We start from the raw sequence: 20,992 nt of genomic DNA, 5'->3' as shown, positions 1-20,992 counted from the left end.
GTTTACCTTCCTGAAATTGCTTCCATCTTGCTTAAGGTTCGGTGAGACTTGTTCTGCGAATCGCACCACGTTTGCTTGGTCTCAGTTTTGTCCTAATTATAAACCTAAACGCAGAGTGGTGACATATTCTGTTCCTCTTTTAGCCACATGCTTCCATAAATGCTGACAAGTCAGGAGCGATGATAAGTAGCTTTCAGCTCCCTAATTGCTGCTGCATTTGCAGAGAAACTCCGGTAGATGGCAAAATGATCCCCCTTATTTTGCATCTGGCGGTGTCTGGTTTGGGAGGTTTGGGAGGGCTGTGAGAACGCACACGCTCCTTTATTTCCTTCACCTTTTTTTCCTAAAAGCCACCAAGACAGTACAATAAAAACTATCCCATTTTGTTATATACTCGCCAAACGAGTTCACCCTCCTGCATTCCCTGGCCCAAGGATGTTAAAGGTGACGGGCACTGCTTTAGGCACAAACCCCGTGCTGCCTCGCCGCCACATTCCCGATTTTGCTTTGGGTTTTCTCCTCGGAAGTTTAAAACGTGAAATGTCGAACACACTGCAAACGCTTTTATTTCCCGCAAGAATTCTGAGGTGCACATGTCCACGGTCATCAATTTTTCAGCGTTAATTCAGAAATAGTCGAAATAGCGATCAGCCCTTGTTTTGCCTGTAGGGAATCGGCTGTTATAAAATAAATCCACATCTCACCCCTCTGCACAGAGCAGGTGCGGGAGTTACTGACAGAGCACACGGAACATTCCCTGACTGTCGCACTGCTCTGCTTTCCGGCTCTGGAAGCGGATTCCTACCTCACACGCGGTACCAGGCGTCGTTATAAAACCCCCCCCGCCGGGCCGAACCAAACCCACCCCTCCCTACCCCACCCCAGCCCCGCCCAGCCCAGCCCAGCCCAGCCCAGCCCAGCCCATCCCTACCCCGCCCCACCCCACTCCGCCCGCCGAACCGAACCGACCCCACCCGACCCCACCCCCTGAGGGACGGCAGCACCACCCGCGCGCAGGGTTCGTTGGGGCAGCAGCAGCCACACCCTCCGCCCGCGAGTCTGCGCCAGGCTCATGCGCAGCGCGGGGGCGGGGAGCGTCTGACGTCGGGGCGCGCGGCGGGGTTTAGCGTGCCGCCGGCGAACGGAGCTGCCCGGCCCGGCTCGGCCCGGCCCCTCAGGGCGGCGATGGCGGCTGCCGGCGGCGGCCCGGGTGCGCCCGTGGAGTCGGCAGCCGCCCCCCCCGCTGCTGCTGCTGCCGCCTCCGCTACCGCCGCTGTCGCCACCGGAGCTGTCGCCACCGCCGCGGAGGCCGGCGCGGTGCTGCAGCGGGAGCCGCTGTACAACTGGCAGGCCACCAAAGGGTCTCTGCGGGAGCGCTTCGCCTTCCTCTTCTCCAACGAGCTCCTCAGCGACGTGCACTTCGTGGTCGGCAAGGGCGGCCCCCGCGGCGGGGGCGGAGGGGCTCCCCCCGGGCCCGGCCAGCAGCGCATCCCCGCCCACCGCTTCGTCCTGGCGGCCGGCAGCGCCGTCTTCGACGCGATGTTCAACGGCGGCATGGCCACCACCTCGGCAGAGATCGAGCTGCCCGACGTGGAGCCCGCAGCCTTCCTGGCGCTCCTCAGGTCAGACGGCGGCGGGGCGGGGGCGGGCGGCCTCGGGCAGGGTGCGGGGGCCCCTTGGGCCGGGGACCCGTAGGAGAGCGGGGAGGGGGGTCGGGTCTCGTCGGTCCGGGGGGCCTCGCTCGGCTTCTGGTGTCGTTTCCTCGCTCCGCGGCCCCTCCTGGCTCCTGTCCCCAGGGAGCCCTTCCTTCCCCCCGAGCCTCCCTGTCCTGTCCGGGGAGGGGGATGCAGAGAAGGCGGCTGGGTTGGCACCTAAGGTCAGACTGCCCATCAACGAGGTTTGGGTCCTTCCTGCTCTTTCCCTGCATCCTTTTCCCAAGAGAAGTGGCCTAGTTTTAGGGCAGGTCCATTCAGAAAAGTACTCTGAGAATTATGAGGGTCCAGCTTGACGGTTTGGTTCGGATTTTTTTGGTTGGTTGTTTTTTGAAGTAAGGTGATGGGAATTACTGGTTCTTCTGAATGTTGCAACTGTCCATCCATTTTCTGATAACGTCTGAGAAGGGACAAAGGCTGTTGTACCAAGCTTTTAATGTCATTTGATACTTTGACATTTTTTTTTAATTACTATTGGCTTTATTTTTTTCAGTAGTGGTAATAAATTCTTGTGTCTTTTTACCAGAGTAATACCCCATGTAATCCCACTTACTTCAGGTACTTCTGGGTGGAGAGTGATCATGCAGCAGAAGGCAGCTGACTTTTACACACAGACCACCCAAGTGTGACCATGAGGGCAGTGATGGCAAAAAGTATGTAGAATGGATTAGTGATCTCTGATTTGGGCAGAGGAGGACCTGCTACTTCTCATGCCTAAAAACTGATGAGTTCATCTAGCATTTCTTTTTGCTGAGTGTAGTGACAAATAAATTTGGGGGTTTTGTAGAAACAGTTGCTTATAGTTCCATAGTGCATCAGGCTGTGGTTTGGTGATGTGACTAAATTGCTTACCTTAAGGTTTTTTCTCATAGAAATCCCTCTGATGGGCAAAACCTCAATAAAATACACAAAACAGATTTGTCTAATGAACACTTGGAATACAAGTAATGTGATTGCCTCCATTAAATATGTGGTGTCTCAAAGTTTTCTGTAATGGGAAAAGCTCCAAAGTCTTAGCAACTTTATCTTTGCTTTTAAGGCCTAACAGATAATAAGAAACACCTAATCCTTTTAGTAATCATAGACACAGGAGTTGCAGCAAATTATTTGAAAAAAAAAAGACGACAAACCACCAAGCAGCAGCAGTAGTGTCACTCTCTTGTTGTTAGCAAATGAATAGTATTTAGTGTATTCTTAGCAAAAGGGAGTGTCAAGGTGAAGAGTTTGTGTAGTAGCATGGGAAAGAGTGCAAAGTATCTTCCAACAAAATAGTTTCAAAGGCAAAAAGGAAATAACTGAGCATGTGTATATGTTTGTCCAGAACAACACTGGGCTGAGAAAAGTGAGAGAAGGTTGCCTGGACAAAAATTTAAACACAGAAGCAGGAGAGTTCTAAGTAAAGATAAAAGAAGGATGGTATTTTGAAACTCTGGAAGTGAATGAGAAGATGTTGTTAGGAGCAAACAAAAGTCATCTTGTGTGGGTAGAGCTGCTGGTGCATAATAGCCAGGGGACTTACGTAAGCAAGCTGATTATACTTGTACCAGACTGGTGAACTGTTTAAACATCTCAGGTTTGATTTCTTCCTTGGCATGAAGTACATAGCAGCTTTTTAGGATGTTCTTGTATATTTTTTTATATCTTGTATTGGAATAAATATAAATTGCAACACCTTGTTAAAAACATACCTAAGGAGAGCTTCCATTCTCATGTACACTGTTTTTAAAGTATATCTACAATAAAACTATCTGTTTTTTTCCTGGTGTTGGTCAGAAGAGGCAAGACACAGGAGAAAGTAGCTGAGTACTTCAGTAATTTGACAGATAAATGCTTAAGAGCTGAACCGATGTCAAAGTCATGAAGTTTGAATCTGCTTCCCAATTAAGCAGATTTTTTAAATGTTTCTAACTGTATAAATTGTATCGCAGTGATCGAGAAAATTGATGTTGTCAGAGTTGGATTCTGCTTTGGGGTTTCATGTTACATGTTGGTTTTAATAAGACATTTTTAAAGTTTCATTCATGTTTTATAGTAATTTACCTTGTCCTTTCATCATAGTATAAAGGAAAGTGACAACATGGCACAGATTTAGCAGTCTCTCTTCTAAATGTCTTTGTAGAGGACTTTGGCAAGCAGTAAATAGAGGGGTAATCTCTGTGTGCTTTTATAATGGTGAAAATATTTCAGCTGATGGGAAGATGCTAAGACCAGGGAAGAAAGAAATGTTAACCTGAGAGTAAAGAAAAATGGCATAAAATGTATTGAGTGGCTTACGTAAAGTGAATGACCAAGGGGTCATCTGGAACATTACTCACTCTGGTCACTAAAAGTGTTCTTCCACTGTGCAAATAGACACACACACTCACACACCCATCCTGGATGACAACAAAATGAGTATCTAAAGAGCAGGTAATTTCTGAAAGTCATGAAGGGAAAGAGAGAAGGCAGCAGTTGGGAAGTGTAAGTAATCCTGAGCCCCAGTGAATTGAGTGGAGGAGGAACAGTGTATAACTATAAAGGTCTGCTAGTTAGGTGTGGCATGAATGGAAGAGTTGAGAGAGACAGAGCTCTTGGCACATGAGCAGAGTGATTTTTAGAGAGAAGACACACCTAGAGTTTCTCCTTCATGAGCATATGAATGCATTAGGATCATGCATCCCTATACTTAAGGGAAGTAGGATTATACAACATCCTAGAACAGTGTACTTTATTACTTCTTTTCATATTTTTTACAGCTAACTTAACTTTCAAGTGCACACTTTTTAATATTTGTGAAGGACTACTGTCTAGCTTTGAAAATCCAGGAAAAGATACTGACATTGTCAAACTTTCAAATATTAAACACAAAAAACTGACAATGTGACTTTCTGAATGTATTTGGACATTCTTTGTTGAACACAGTCCTGATAAAACACTTGTGATTTTGTTCTTGTTTGAGATGTTGTGCACATTTTAGTTGTCAATTTTTATCACCTAAGTCCCATTAGTTTCTCAGTGAGACACCTCCAGTCTCTTCATGTAAATCCAGTCATACAGCAAGGGGACGAATTGGAGCAATGAGTCTCAAGCCTGCTCTTCATGGGATGAAAATTCATCCTGTAGCTCCTAGATCTCACATCAATGAAAAACCTGCATGCTATGCAATTATTTTTTGATTATATGAAGAGAAAGACTGCAAAACATTCCTTGTGGAAATACCACATTTGCTAATATGCCATGGTTTATTGTGGTTAATGACCTATGTGTTTGGGACAAATTATTTTTGTAAATAATAGACTGTTCTTGATTATTATCTGAAAATCTGATTAAATGTTGCTAAGATTATCTTCAATGTCACTTTCAAGAAAGGTTATTTTTAAAAACTCACCTTTTCCATACAGAACCTTAAAATAAATCTTATCTTGAATGGTCTCAAATAACAGCTGCTCAGGAAATGTTTCTCTTTTTCATGGTTTTGGTGGAGACTTCTGTCCTTTGGTTCGCAACTTGTTCCAAAATCTGAACCAATCATCCAGCCTCAAACAATGGAGATAAGCTGGAGTATTTTGCTATGGCAGGAACAGAGGAGTCAAGGTCATCTGCTAGAATATTATTCCCTTTCCTTTCCACTGAACAATACAGAATAGTGACTTGGATATAAGATGTTACCACAGCATAAATCCTTGACACTTTTCTCCTCACACTGGGCAAGCTAGACTGCACTGTCAGTAACTTAAGTTGGTAATATAGCTGTGGGGGGCTGTGTATTGATACTTAGAAATGCAGCTCTTCCTAGTGAATCAGGAGAGCATGCATTCAGATGTTGAGTAATTCTGCAGCCCAGCTGTTGTTTACAGTTCTGTAGCTATGTATAACTAGTACAGCCAGATCAGTCCTACAGAGTAATACATATTTAAAGCAAATGTATGCCATTAGATTACCATAATATTCTTTTTTTCAACCCTTTAACAAGTTTATTAAAATGTGAAAATACTAACATGGTCAACTGTTGGATGTTCAGAGTGCAAATCTTAGGCATGTTTTCTAAGTGCAAAGGCACTTGTTAGGTTGTGCTTGACTGTCCCCGTCGAGATATGTTATTATCTGTATTTGTGTATTGATTTCTAGGTTTCTTTATTCTGATGAAGTTCAGATTGGTCCAGAAACAGTCATGACTACTTTATACACTGCTAAGAAGTATGCAGTCCCAGCCCTGGAAGCACATTGTGTGGATTTTCTCACGAAGCACCTCCGAGCAGATAATGCCTTTATGCTGCTTACTCAAGTAGGTAAATTTAAGCTCAGTTTTGATTTCCTAGGGAGATCAGTATTGGGAGAGAAATGACCAATTACTTCACAGTGGGTTTGCTGTCACAGTCTAATTTGTGTATGAAAATTTCTTGTTCCCTTGTTAGCATCTGTACAGACTCAGCTTCTTTTTCATGTGGAGGAAAGGATTTAATTTTATTTAAATATGCAAGGAACTAGGGCATTTCAAATGGAACCAGTTTATTCTGCAGTGTATTTTCATGAATCCCCTAACTGCTTTTTGAGACTGCTTCAGTTCATTATAGTGTATTTGATGTGCACTTTTTCTAGTTATATTGCCAAAACTACAAAAATAGGCACAAAGAAAAACTTGGATGTAGTGAATTCTCCTCACTTATATACTCCTTTGAGAATCTAATTCCCCATAAAGGTATAAACACAGAGTACTTAAGCAAATCATCCTATTTTAATTTAGATCTATACTAGAGTAAAAAGATTAGCTTTTTAAGACTAGTGATGTGTCATCTTAATGCTTAAGATGTATTTCTTCACCTTTTTAGGCTCGTTTGTTTGATGAACCTCAGCTTGCTAGTCTTTGTCTTGACACAATAGACAAAAGTACTATGGATGCAATAAGTGCAGAAGGCTTTACAGATATTGATATAGGTAAGTTACTTTGTGTGGACTGAGCATTAAAGTTCTGAAGGGAACTGTAGAGCACAAGAAGGCTTTGTTGTGGTAACCCAGGATAGTTTGTCTTCCCCATCCATGTGTGTGGAGTCCCAAGGACTTCTTATCTCCTTGTCATGGAAACCTGGGGTAGTTCACTTCCCCCCCCCTCTGCACCCACCTGTGCATGGCACCAGTGCCACAGCCAGCTGCCTGTCTTGGAGCTGGGACAACAGCACCTGTGTTATCTCAGTGAGTTTGATAATGAGCAGAACAGGACTTTGCCTACAAATGACACATTAATCAGTGCAATTTTTAGCATCCATCCTGCAGTGCTTTCCTTTGACCTTCATTCCCAAGCAGGGTTCTACTGTGTTGCATCCCCATTTGATTAGTGTTGGTGTCCTGGGACTCCCACCATGCTTTCACTAAAGCCAAAACTTAAACTTGCTGTGTGTTGTGCCTCATCTCTGAGGGATCCACACTTGCATTTCACAATAACAGGAATCATATTGTCTTGTTGCTGAATGGTAGGTACTTCAGTATTCGGAATTGCCCAGATCAGGTACAATTTATGGATTTTTTTTTTTTAATAAATATCTAAGCTGATGGCTTCTGTGTTTCATCTTCTATGAAAAGCTAACAGTTGTAAATTTGCTCACATAATTTCGTTGTTACTGTATGTATCTATATGTTACTATATGTGTTTTTATGATTTACTCCAATCCAGTATGAAAAACTCAGGCTGAAGGAAAGTATTCCATCTGCTTAAAGGAATTGTAAAGTCACTTGTGTTCAGTAGGATTTGTATCAGACTATGAGTGTTTATCTCTACTATTGATAAGTCCCAATCTGTTTTGGTTTTCCAGTACGAAATTTTTTGTGACCACAAACGTGCCCTGCTTAAATTCAGGGCATATAAAAATTCCCAAAGAAGACAGCAGATTCAGAATATGAAAATTTTTTATTTTTTCAGGCTTACATTCCATGATAGAATCACAAAAAGTGATTATCACAGAATTACAGAAAGTGATAAACTAACTTTTGCATACCTGTTATTCATAAAATTCCAGAGTGAGTAAGCAGTACACAAAGACTTGATTTTTTAAAACTCACAGGAGTACCTTGCTTCACGTCCTCTGTTCCACCTTAAAGCTTTGTGGGTAGCAAATATGTTGTTGTTCAAGATGGCTTTCATGTATCTTTAAACTGGTTTTGTGTGCATCACTGCTGCTTGTCTCTGTGGTTGATTCAGATTGTCAGGTGGCTACTTGGATGAGAAAAGGATGATGTAATCATGATTAACTAGGGGGTTTTTTTAGAAGTGTGTATTCACTGTGTGGTCAGTTCCCATTTTGATCTTTCCCTAGTCATGGAAATTCTTTAGGATATTGGTTGTTAAATTTTATATAGCCTCACTCTTAGGAATTGAGAAGAAAGTTCATGTGTTGTCTTTCCAAAAAGCAGGAAACCTATTTTTTATTTGTTGTGTATACACCATTGGGATATTTCTTTCTTTATATGTGATAAAGATGTCTTATCTTTGGTGTCTTATTAGGAAGATTCTTAGTGTCTACTTGCTTAACACTTTAAGCTTAAATTATGTGTACCAGTGTTACTAGTTTGATGAAAACTGGTCTAAATCTGTTGACTTTTTTTCTTTAGACACATTATGTGCAGTTCTAGAAAGAGATACCCTTAGTATTCGAGAGAGCAGACTCTTTGGAGCTGTTGTTCGCTGGGCAGAAGCAGAATGTCAAAGACAACAACTGCCTGTGACATATGGAAACAAACAAAAAGTCCTTGGAAGAGCTCTTTCCTTAATCCGTTTTCCACTGATGACTATTGAAGAGTTTGCAGCAGGTGAGTTTTGGGGTTCATTCTCTTACCGCTAGGTGATTGCTCTGCTCTACTCACCTCTGAGTGTTTAGATGCATAACAATATTCTGTTATTAGAATAAATAATGATAAAAATAACAATGAAACAACAAAAGCAAAACATTCTGCAGAATGTTCTCTGGCCACTGGAAAATGCTATTATCATCTTCAGTTTGTCAGTGTGTGATGTTTAAGTACAACAGTTGGAGTAATTCTTTGAGTCACCTTAGAAATTGTTTCTTTTCACAGGCCCTGCTCAGTCTGGAATCTTGTCAGATCGGGAAGTAGTAAATCTCTTTCTGCACTTTACTGTCAATCCTAAGCCTAAAGTGGATTATATTGACCGACCAAGGTGTTGCCTTAGAGGGAAAGAATGCAGCATTAACAGGTTCCAGCAAGTGGAGAGTCGCTGGGGCTACAGTGGCACAAGTGATCGGATTAGGTATGGCTTCTGAAACTGTCTGGAGGAAAGACAGTGTGGCAAGAAAGGGAAGGTGTTACTCAACTTTGACTTTCTGGCGTAAGACACAGTAACAACCATGCTAGTTCTGTTTGGGCATGTCTGATCTTTTCCTTTTTAAAAAAATAACTTAGGCTGTTGTGTGTATAAAATACAAAGTACCAAAGAACAAAGTTCAGGAGGATGAGGTGCATTCCAGAGTGATTGCTTGTTAGCTGCAAATTCCTTTTTAAAATACCAACTCTTGTTCTGTTTTTACTTCAGAGATGTTAAAAAGAATCAGGTTGGTTTTTGTTAAGTGATACTGAGTATCTTGGGGGATTAAGGAAATTCTCACCTACAAAACTGATACCTTACAAGGCATTTTCCTTACTATTGAAATCCAAATAGAAAATATTGCCAAAAAAATATTCACATAATGTCATTTTCAGTTTAGTCCCTACTCTCTGTTGAGTGTCTTTTTCCTGCTCCACTGGGAATGAGGTAACACATCCGTCACAGTTTTTGACATTCCTTTCTTTGTCTTACTAGGTTCACAGTTAATAGAAGAATTTCCATAGTAGGATTTGGATTATATGGATCTATTCATGGACCCACAGACTATCAAGTTAATATACAGGTACAGTATATTGTTTAAAAGAGTTTTGTGCAGAAATTATACTTGTAGTACTTGCAGAAGGTTTGGTGTATATTTGAATTGGGTAGGAGTGATCTGGTAGGCTGGGATCTGGCCTGTACTTTGTCCCCAGCAGTGGTCATAAGATGATGACTAGGGAAAAGTAAGAAAATTATGAAACTCTTCTCCCTTTTTGCTGTATTCATCAGGCAGTATAGGCATTTTCTGAGACTTTTGTCTCTGTTTTGTAGGTACTGGTGAATCTTTCTTCAGGATACTTGTCTTGTTTAACCTTTCATTCTTGTAAGCTTTCTGCAGAGGAATTTCATAGCTCTGTAATCTATTCAGTTATGCACAAAGTCTGTCCTTTAATGAAGTTCCTAGTAATTCAGGAAAGAGATCTTGGGTTTGTCATCAACAGCTCCAAAATCAGTGACATAACACTTAGTGACTGCTAAAAAAGCCTCCTGTGTCATCAGGATAAAAGCTGACACTATTGCTGCATGAAAGCCAGGTATGCCCACATCTTGAGTATTTTGTGTAGTTCCCAATCTCACATAGTAAAATTATAGAGAAAATGGTAATTAAAATTATTAATGAGTTAGACCTGCTACTTTATGAAGGGAGGCTGAAAAGGTTGAGACTCTTCAGTTTGTTGTGAAGAAATCTAGGGGAGGTGTGAGCAATGCTTATGAGGGCAGTGGATAAGGTAACTGCAGAATTGTCTGTTACTAACCAAAGCTGAGAATATTCGAACTAAAAACCTCTTGCTGATACTGCAGATCACAACAGATATGAGTATTTCTTCAATGCAGATGATACTGCATATACTACCATGAGAAGCAGATACCATGTATTGAATTTGGTGGTATTTAAACATGTTGGTTCATCAACAGCAGATCCCTTAGAAGAGTCGAGAAGGAACACAAGAGGATGTGCACTGTAGCACCTCTGGTAGAACTGTTGAGGATGCTGGGATATAGACAGCAGAGCCCAAGCTTGAGTGCTCAGCAACATCTCTTGCCACTGCCAGGACATATTGGAAAGTTTGTCTTACTGATTGTTTTTTTGTTACATTCTTACCTCTTGTGATACACACTAAGGGGCTTAGAGGCTTGTCTTTGCCCCGAAGTTTTCGGAAAGATTGACATCTTACTTGTTACTAATTCATGGAAGGTTCTATGCTACTGTTACAGTAACTTCTATAAAGTTACTTCAATTGCTGAAAACATTGTCACAGCATGGGAATCTCCACAGTTTCCTCTGCTAGTAAATTATTTATTTGTATTGCAGTTCTCCAGAATACTACATGAAGACCTTATTCAGCTGCTGCTCATTTTATATCTTGATTCTGTTTAGCCCACAAGAGAGTCTATAGGGATTTTTGCTACTGTTATGTTGAATGATTTGACAGTTTTTGATGTCTTCAGGTATCTGTTCCTAAACCTTCTTTTGGCCTGCTTCGTTGTATTTTTTATACTTCAATCTATCATTTTGAACCTCTCTACTTTATTCTGAAAACAACTTTATTTTTTTGTAGGATGCCTTTTTTTGTTTGTTCTTTTGCAGTAACAGCCTTTTGCTGATCAGCCATCTCAGCTTTTTTCCCCTTTTCTCAAGCCTTTCCTTAATAAGAGATATGCACTGACACTGCACTTAGCCATGTGATATCCTTCAGTCATCTGCTTGCTGTTTATAAGCATTTGATTTTCTTAATTGCTCCTCTTAGCTTACATTGAATGAGCTTTCTCATTTTTCTCTTTCTGAAATCTAGCACAGCTGTGGTGGATTTGCTTTTGTAGTTGATGTGGGAGTGTTAACTCAAAAATCTATTATAGACACTGTTACACAGTGTTTCTATTATGAAATTTTGAATCTGATCCTACTTAACATTCAGTACCAAATCAAGGATTGTGTTTCTTCCTACTGAGCAATTGGTGAGCAAACTTATGAAATGGTCAGTGATAGCATCTAAAAATGTCACCCTGCTTTGTGTCCTGGTACGACACTCGATCAGTCTAAGCAAGTCATTGAAGACACCACTGAAATTGTATTTTCTGCTCTTGTGGCCTTTTTGATCTTTCTTAGCATGTTGTAGTCAAGATTGTCTTCTGATAACACTGATCCAGCTGCATATTTGTTAATTTGTTTTTTGTTTTTTAAGTATGGAATTCCAATCCATTTGAATTCTCTTATTGAGATTACGTTTGATTTGATTCTAAGCTTTCTTACAAGGTAGTAGTAGCATTCTGTGACTGGCAGTTTTACTCTGCTGTTTATTTTATAAGCTGTTAATATCACATCACATTGGTTTATTAGGAGTGTGGGAAATTTTGTGAAAGAATAAATGACTTTATTTAGGGACAGGAACTCTATTGCCCCTCTCTAATTTCATAGACTTCTATCATGTGCTGGATCTGTTTTGGTTCATTACTGGGCATCCTATTTAAATGACAGTTTGTCTTCTGCTTTCTCTTTGATTGCCATTCTCTGACTATCCTGTACTTAAGGATTGGAAGTTTTTGTCTCTTAAGAAAAAAAAAATTTTTTCTTTCCTCTTACCATTTCCAAAAAGAATGTATCTGGAATGAGGTTTTGAAGCAGTTTATTGGCTTTCCCACTTTTCTCAGCTTAAAATCTTACTTGCAAATTCCTTGATTTGAAGTGCTATCAGTTTGATTGTCTCAAGCTATACATCTCTATAAACATCTCTGTACATCTCTATTTGAACAAAGGTGTTGATACTGAGGACCTACCAGCCACACTGTGCATACTTTATGATTTTTTTACTTTGCATTAACTCTTGGTTGATCATCTTGACTAAATTCCTGTTATCAGGTGAGAGCAGTTGTAGTGCTCCCTCAGCATGGTTGGATTTATTTAATCTGAAAAGAATTGAGTTCTTGCAAAGCAAACAAAAGTATATTAAGTGGGAATGATCAAGAGTTTACCTTGAAAAAAACATGCTCCTGATTCATAGTGAAAGGCTAATACATCTGTGGTTTAGGTGAGGGCCATCAATTTCATATGTGTTCTCTTTATTCTGGAAGTATCCCCAGTTTCTGATGAATCTGAAACTTTCTTGTCACAATCTTTTCAGACAGGTATTTTAAGTCTTATGTCTCTCCTTTTCTTCTTGGACCCACATCAGTTCTATCAGGGTTTCAGAGAGTTTAATGCTTGTCTTAAAATAGTAATAATGTGCATTGGAAATATATCTGATGTGAAAGGGCCTTATGACACAAGCATTGTAAGTAATGTTTCTATTGCTTGTGGTTTGGGGGAAAAAAATAGAGCTCACTTTGCTTAGAATAGGGCTTCATCTCATGTGCAATATTAAAAATTATATGGCAATTTAATAATAAAATATTAAAGTTCATTGGATACTTGATAGTGCAGTAATCATGAGTGTTCATGTTACTCAAAAGCTCTGATATTCAACTTCTGCAAGTGGTGTTCAGCAACATGAATCAAGATTACTCTTACCTAAATGAGAAGTTAAGTATCTGCTATTACTACATCTTAGTTAGTTATTCCTTTTTGCCATTAAAATTAAAGGCAATAGAAATAATATGTAGCCCGAGTGAAATGTCTATGCTGAATCTAGAATAGAAATAAATTGTGTAAAACATAGCAGCACAAGTTCCTGTTTTCCTTTAAGAACGTATCACTGACTGCTTACATTATCTGTAAAAAAACTTTTCTAAATTAGCCACAGCCAGCAAATGTGCCTGCCTCATGTGGGCAGTCTAGATGGACAAAGATCAGCAAATCTAAGTACAGGATCATGTGTGGTATACAAAGGTCAGAAGCTGAGGGTCTAAGAGTTAATCATCTCCCAAGTCAAAGCTACAACCCAGGCTGAATGGAGCCCACAGATTGCACAGCTGCAAACTCACAATCCATCATTCAGCATGCAGCTGGGTCAGCACTAATGGTATCAGGAAATGACATCTACTTTCCAGTTCTGAGCTTGCACTATTCTTGCAATTAAACTGGGTGGAGTAGGCAAGTGGGGTTTTTTATAAATCTTTAGTATGCATAGAGTAAGAATCTTTGTCAAGCTTGTAAACATGAAGATGCTGGTTTTGTGTTTCCATGCAGATAATTGATTATGAGAAGAATCAAACACTAGGACAAAATGACACTGGATTTAGTTGTGATGGAACGGCCAGTACATTCAGAGTTATGTTCAAAGAACCTATAGAGATTTTGCCAACTGTTTGCTACACAGCTTGTGCAACGTTGAAAGTAAGAATGCCTAACAGTACCAAAGAAAATGTTATTTTAATGCAAGAGTTGTTCTTTTACATGCCCTCTGATGGGAAAGCATATTCTAGGTCTTGATGTTAAGTTTAGGGCCATAGAACACCATAGTTGAACTCCAAAGTAACTTTTAAGACTGCTCTTCTGTGCCACAGCTGAGAATTCATATCTTGATCCTTTGTGCCTGCCTATTTCTGGCTTGATGTAAGGTTTAGAATGAGTCCGAATGGAAGTCATTGGTTCTGTGTGGGCAAAAACACCACCCAGAATATTTAGTTTGGCAGCTTTCTATCAAAGTTTAAGTCTGGTTTCTTTTATCAAGACTATTGTAACCACTAGCTAGGGACAAGAAAACAAAGTTGTTTGTTTGGGTTTTTTTTAATCACTTTTTATATATTAGTGGTGAAATAAAGGAAAGAATTATTTGTTGGATGAAAGCCTCCCCTTAATGTTATGGACAAATTTATTTATTTAGTATTTTCTAAAAAATTATTAAAATATTCTGTTAAATACAATTGCCTATACAGGAGTTGAGAGGGTTGGAAAAAATGTTACATATTAAAAGAAGCTGAGGCAGGGAACTAAGTGAGAATATAGACAGCATGCATGACAAGGAGAAATACTAGAAATTCCTTACTAATTGGATAAAATAAAGTGGTTTAGGTCTGCTGTTAGGGAAACTTTTTTTCTGTTATTTAGACATAGAGCACTTGTTTCATGTCTGTGATTTTGTAACTTAAACTATGTGTGTACAGGACATTTGTACTATTAAAAATAACCTAAGTTGCTAAGTGTTTGCACTTCAATACTTTATGGGTCTTGCTGCCTACTTCATTCAGTTGCTAATCTCTTCTGATGTTTTTCAGGGTCCTGATTCCCACTATGGAACAAAAGGTTTGAAAAAAGTCATCCATGAATCTCCTACTGCTAGCAAAACATGCTTTGTCTTTTATAGTTCACCAGGTAACAACAATGGTACATCAATAGAAGATGGACAGATACCAGAAATAATATTTTATACATAATTTCACATGATCATCTCAAATCTGTCCGTGTATCAGTGGACTTCAGCTCACTATTGGTGGTAGTTTAAAAAAAATTCTGTGAAATTACAGTAATGAATGGAAAAAAAAAAGGAACTTGTTTGAGTGGTACCAGACAAGCTATTTTCTCTGCATCTTTATTGGCAGACTGTAACTTAGCTTTTCCTCTTAACAAAACGTCAAGTGGAAAAAGTACTCTGTATATTGAAAAGGTTATTTTAAATAGTACCTTGTTATATAATTGCTTTGAATTTTCACCCGTTCATTTCTCATGTAGTAAAATTCATTTTTCAAACTGGAAGATCCTTACTCATTATGAACTTGTACATTGTCCCTTACCTGTCCTAAAAAGACAGGAAAGCTGCTACTGTACTCCCAGCTTACACTTATTTCCAGAATGACCTTGGAGTAACCCTATGGACACGAATTGCTACTGTATTTTTTTTTAAGTACATCAGCAAGGCTGGATTCATGCTGCTGTCATCTTGACGGTTTGGATGAGCCGTGGAGAATGCAGACAGGATTTGCAGCTGCACTGAAGAAATACCAAGTCAAATTCAGCAATAAACAAATTTTTCCAGACTCTCTTAATTCAGAAGGGCAGTTTTGGAACATTGAGCTGGTTATGGAAATAGCCGCTGTATATACATCTGTGCCTATAAGAGAATGTATAATGTGAAAAGGAGACCAGAAGACTTGTAATAATGTTTATCATTGGAAATTCTAATAATAAGGATTATTTGTATGCATCTTGTTTTACAGATGGCATACAATAATTGGATGCAATTGGTGTATGTATATAGTATTCAGTGTCTTGCAGTCTGTGCAGTGTAGTGGTAGAACTTCATGTACAAGCTCCTGTACGCAAAGAACAGAGTAAAATACTCCCTGGAGTTCAGGAGAATACCAACACCTCCTCTTTTCTCGGCGCTGGTTTCTCTGGGGAGGCCGTGCAGCTCTTAAGGCTCAAAACACAGCGTTTGAAACGCGCTGTGTGCTTCAGCTCCGTGCGGCCTTTGGGCGGGGTTTTCCAGCCGAGGCACGCGGGGCGTGGTGCCGGTTCTGTCCGGCCCGGCCCAAGGCGGAGTGGGCGGTACCGGGAGCTCCCGCGGCGCAGGCGCAGCTGTAGAGGGGCGGGGCTGAGCGGTGTTGCCGGAAGGGCTGAGCGGAGCTATGTTGGCCCTCGCCGGCTGCCGTCGGCTGCTGTGGGCAGCGGTGCGGGGAGGCGGCGGGGCAATGCCCCGAAAGGTGAGGGAGAGGGGCCCAGGGCGGGCGGGTAAAGAGTCCTCGGGGTGACCGCGGCTCTTCCTCTCTTTCAGGGAAAAGGAGCCGGGAAGGGACCGGCGGACTCGGGCGCCGTTTCGGGACCGGTGGTAGCAGCGAGTGATGGCTGCGTGAGGGTGTCGGTGCGCGCCAAGCCCGGCGCCCGGTGCAGCGCAGTCACAGGTGGGTGCGGCGGGAGGGACCCCCCGGCCCGGGAGAGAGTCCCGGAAGAGTTTACGCTCCTTGTGGAGGGGCGGCAGGATGCGGGGCTGGGAAGGGTCCGGTGCCCTCGGGTGAAGAACGGCGCGGGAAGGGCGGCTCTTCCCCCTCTGCGAGCTACGGGCGGTAACGGGAACGAGGCGGGACAGCTCGTCGTTTTTCTGCTGAGTTGTACAGCTTGTCTTTACCCCCTGAGTTGTAATATATAAAGAAATAAATTCAAAATAATCTGAAAAGTTAAAGCCGGTAACTCCACGTTGTTCTCAAAAGAGTCCCGGAGCTGCTCGTTCCCGTTCCCCTCCTGGGGGTGACGCCAGGTGGTGCAGCGAGCCCGAGGTGAATCCTGCTGAACGAACGTCAGGAGGAACAGCAAACAGAGCATATGGGCAGCTCGGGTGGGCTGGGGGCTTTGGTGGGTGCTCTCCGTACCCCAGGAGGCTGAGCGCTTTTGTTTGAACTACGGAAGTTTGACATAAAAAAAGGTGCTCTCCCTTTGCGAGTCTGGGCTTGATTGTTGTACCAATCCGAGCTGTTTTTTACTCAAAGGTGTACGGGACTTTCCTGGGCTGTGGGAGAGTATCCAAGTTCAACTGGTAGCACAGGGAAGTTGTTGGTGGTTGTGTCACTCTCTGGGCAGATTTAGGGGTGGTGGGTGGTTTTTTTGGTGGGATAACCTGATTTGTATTCTGCTACATGATGCCAAGCTGGACTACACCTCCATCATCTCTAGGACAGCCTAGAGAGGGGCTTGGAAAAGTGCCCTGGTTATGAGAAATGTAATTCATGGCTGTGCACTGATACAAGTCTGAAGGCTTCGCTGTTCTTGGGATCCAAAGATTGTCTTTGAACTGCCTGTTTTAGCTTAAAAATTGTTAAGTGTAAAAATATTGTTACTTGCTAACCCAGACATTTACTTGGTTTTAAATTACAATGCTTTTGAAAGCAGAAACATTAACTTTCACAATAAAATAACCATATATTTTTAATAATTTGAGCATAAAATCCTTAAAATATTTGTTATAGATGTGACAGCTGAGGCAGTAGGTGTAGCTATTGCTGCACCTCCATCAGAAGGGGAGGCAAATGCAGAGCTGTGTCGCTACCTCTCTAAGGTTCTAGAAGTGAAGAAGAGTGAAGTTGTTTTAGAGAAGGTACTTCTTTTGTTTGCTTGTTTCCTTTCAGCCTTTCCCAACTGCAGTTTGAAGTCAAGATTTTGAGCTCAGGGAGCTGCTTTCCCAGTTCAGTCCAGGAGACTCTTCAGAGGTGTTTAGTTTATAGAATTCAGAGCAAACCAAGCATAGGAAGAACCACAGCTGATCTTGAGTCAGAATAGTTCACTATATATTTTTCAGATTTGTGTGGTTCATGTTCTCTGTGTTCTCAGAGATTTTCTTGTTTTAATGTCAAATGCAGTTAACAACATTTGTGCTTTGCAGAGAATGTGCATTTTTTATGATTTTTCATTCATTTTTTTGAAGTAATATCTGTATTTGTATGAAAAATTTCTGACAATTAACTGTCACATTATATGCAAGAGCAAATATAAGTACTTGCACTATAGCTGGGCCTCGAGTTTCTTTGTATTTGAATTTATGTGTCTTTGGCAAGTGGAAACTATTTGTTTTATTAATTTTACTGAATAATTTGTTTTATTAATTGTACTTAAAGGCAGTCTTTCCAACTGTGCTCATTTATTTTATTTTACGCTGTTTTATTTTTGTCTGTTAGTTTATGTAGTAGTTGTAGAAGTCTTAAATTATAGTGGTAAATGGCAATGTGATCAATGAATTGAGCATGAACTGTGTTGCCAAAAGGTAGAGGTGCAAAGATTTGAGTTTTGTTTTTCCTGAATAAGGGGAAAACTGCTTAATTTTTAAAATCAAATTTTACAGATACAATATTTTTCCTACCTTAAAGGAGTGTTGTAAGCTGTAAATCCTGAGCAGAAATGAACATAAAAGGGGCCAATGTTGTCTGACCTTCTTGACTGAGTTGTTCCAACCCATGATGTCCAAATAAGTACATGCTAGTGTTTGTTTTTCACAAGCTCTTTTTTTCTCAGTAAAGCATTATGATATAGTCTGTGTTTTATGGGTGGCTTCGATTTTTTTGGCATCCTGAGCTGCTAGGTGTAAAGAGCAAGTGATTTTTGGTATTTGTGTCTCTTCTGTGTGCTATTTGTGTTATGATAAGTGCTAATATTAACAAAATCAATACAAATCCAGAAATTGATAGGAAATGATCCAGTATAAAACTGAAGTTTCCATCTTTCTGTTCAAGGGCCTTGATTTTCATCATCAGAGGGTTAGACAGCTTAAAAAATCTACTACTACTTTTAAACTTCATGCTACATTTTTGTTTAGTAAGGAATTTTTCCCACTTCAGGATGTCCCTTGTGGGCTTTTCAAACTTTTTGCAGATTAACAGCAACTTGTTTCCCATGGCTTACTGGGTACTAGCAATGTTGTGTCTTCAGGCAGGATGGTATGAGGTTGCAGGTATGCCACCAGCCCATTTTTTTTCAGTAATGCAAAACCAGGTCAGTAATATTTCAAAATCTGCTGTGTGAATCTAAATGTCTCTTAGATTGCAAATGGAAATTTTTTCATGTAGTTGATGTTACCCTCCTGAGAACTCAGATTAAGAGTAACTAATACTCTGTGGGAGAAAACTCTGAAGAAAGATTTGAAGCACACAGTTACACAACTTAACTATATATATACACATGCACACACACACTATTTAAAACAAAGATGCAAATCAGTTCTAGTCTTGCTTCTAGATAGTACAAGGGACTTGTGAACATCACTCCTCACTTTTCATTCTAGCCTATAAAAAGAGGGCATGCTCTCTGGGTGCTGTATCCCATTTTAAAAGGAGAGTAGATAAGACATTGTTTTCTGCCTTTCACATGACTAAAAAGGACGTTACAGTGAGATTTTTTGGTGTATTTTGTATTTGGTGGTGATTCTCTGTAAGATTTTTGTGTGTGTTTGTATCTAAACCAGGGTGGTAAATCACGTGAAAAAGTGGTGAAGATTTTGGCACCCATGACACCAGATGAGATTTTGGAAAAACTGAAAAAAGAAGCTTCCAGTTGACCTAAAAGAAGAGTGGGAGATGGGACAATGCATCTTGGTAAATGGAATGATGTATTTTTTTATGTAAACCTGGTCCTGTTGAGGATGTGGGTAAGCAATAGTGGCAAATATTTCTTTACCCTGCTTGTTAATATAGCTGCTGCATAATTGGAGTTTTTGTGTAGGTTTCATTATGTTTCTAGTGAACCTCTGTGTCTGCTTCTGTCGCTACAGACCTTTTTCCCCTCTGGAGAGTTTACTCTCCAGTCTGGATAAGATTTGTCCTCCCTCCTAGTCCCTAAACAAATGGTTTAGGAATGTTCTCTTCAATACATAGCAACAGGTACTGGGGGCTGTTTTGGACTACGTACACATACAAGCATCTGAAATAAGCATATGTGAAGCCAGTATACTGCTGATCACACAGGCAAGCTAAAAGCAGAATCAGCTAGACAGTCCAAACAAGAGGTTTGCAATATGAAAAACTGACAGAGAACTTAATGATTGTGTACAAAGTGCCACTTTTGTAATAGTCTCTAATTAGTTTCCTGAAAAGCAGAGATAAAATTGTGTATCTTTGCCAAATGTATGTCAAGTGTAATGACTGTTTTTAATAAAAGGGGCAAAAACTACTACCAAGTTTTGTTCTGTGTTTCCTAGAAGTCACTTATTAGAATGTTTTCAAACAGGGCTTTTTCTGCAATCGTTTCCTTGGTGTGACAATGAGTAGTATCATAAAGAACCAAGCAGAGTCATATGGAGAACAGAACAACAAGTGTGAAACAAAATGGCAAATATACTGTAGTCCCAGGGCTAATGAAAAGAAGGCTTAGTTTCTATCACCCTTCAGAGGTCAGTGAAATTTAGCTAGTATTTCCCAAAAATGTCTGTGATGTGGGCACATTTCTGGCAAGAGTTTGCTTTTCCATCTCCATCACTGTTGATGTCTGCAAGTGTGCTATCTTCACTATGATTGTCATATTTTAAAAACATATATATGTATGTATATATGTAATGCCTCAAGTAAAAAAGAAAAACAGCTCTGAAGGTTTGCTTAAGGTTTGTCCTCCTGGAAAACAATATTATGAATGCATAAATTAGAGCTAAATTTCTTTACCAGTTTCATGCAGTGCAGACCTCTTGGCTCATTTTTTTCATGGACAAAAATCCTTTTGCTTTACGGAATTCTTTCCTCTTCCTGTTATCCTAAATATTGCAATAATTTTTTTTAGAATTAGAGAACTGGTGCTTGTCAGGATGACAGCTCCTTCAAGGTGACTCGTTTTAAAGATGTTATGAAAAATGTTACTTTCCTGTTTGGACAGTGGAGCATGAAATCTAAACTGTGAATGCTGCTTACTTCACATTTTGCATCCTGGCTCCTTATTTTCTCAGGCTTTCAGTCAGCCATACCTTGCCTCAGTTGCCTTTCCTTACCTATGCTTTTCAGTCTGTACAGGATGGTTTTGTTCCACTGTTCAGCTTTGGTTCGTCATTCCTTGCTGTTTCATCTTTCTTGCCCAGTAGAGGGGTACCAT

At 40.6% G+C, this 20,992-nt stretch overlaps 2 protein-coding genes across 4 annotated transcripts; both read left to right on the top strand.

The window, feature by feature from the left end:
• Nucleotides 1–1,134: 1,134 nt before the first annotated feature.
• Nucleotides 1,135–15,579, top strand: BTBD1 (BTB domain containing 1). 2 transcript variants are annotated; one of them, XM_030456899.1, is made up of 8 exons: nt 1,135–1,622; nt 5,820–5,976; nt 6,521–6,626; nt 8,295–8,492; nt 8,757–8,949; nt 9,499–9,586; nt 13,688–13,834; nt 14,716–15,579. In XM_030456899.1, the coding sequence occupies exons 1-8, from the start codon at nt 1,186–1,188 to the stop codon at nt 14,872–14,874; spliced, it is 1,485 nt and encodes a 494-aa protein (XP_030312759.1). In that variant the 5' UTR covers nt 1,135–1,185; the 3' UTR covers nt 14,875–15,579. The 2 variants fall into 2 exon arrangements, with proteins under 2 accessions (XP_030312759.1, XP_030312760.1); XM_030456900.1 differs by lacking the exon at nt 13,688–13,834.
• Nucleotides 15,580–16,057: 478 nt separating this feature from the next.
• Nucleotides 16,058–20,089, top strand: C10H15orf40 (chromosome 10 C15orf40 homolog). 2 transcript variants are annotated; one of them, XM_030456902.1, is made up of 5 exons: nt 16,058–16,140; nt 16,212–16,338; nt 17,398–17,525; nt 19,383–19,512; nt 19,689–20,089. In XM_030456902.1, the coding sequence occupies exons 1-4, from the start codon at nt 16,066–16,068 to the stop codon at nt 19,473–19,475; spliced, it is 423 nt and encodes a 140-aa protein (XP_030312762.1). In that variant the 5' UTR covers nt 16,058–16,065; the 3' UTR covers nt 19,476–19,512; nt 19,689–20,089. The 2 variants fall into 2 exon arrangements, with proteins under 2 accessions (XP_030312762.1, XP_030312761.1); XM_030456901.1 differs by having other exon boundaries at nt 19,383–20,089.
• The last annotated feature ends 903 nt before the right edge of the window (nt 20,090–20,992 follow it).

Source organism: Calypte anna, chromosome 10 (genome assembly GCF_003957555.1).
Source record: "Calypte anna isolate BGI_N300 chromosome 10, bCalAnn1_v1.p, whole genome shotgun sequence".
Classification (NCBI taxonomy): Eukaryota; Metazoa; Chordata; class Aves; order Apodiformes; family Trochilidae; genus Calypte; species Calypte anna.
Note: the sequence above shows the minus strand (reverse complement) of the source record. Positions and strands in the feature narration are given on the sequence as shown.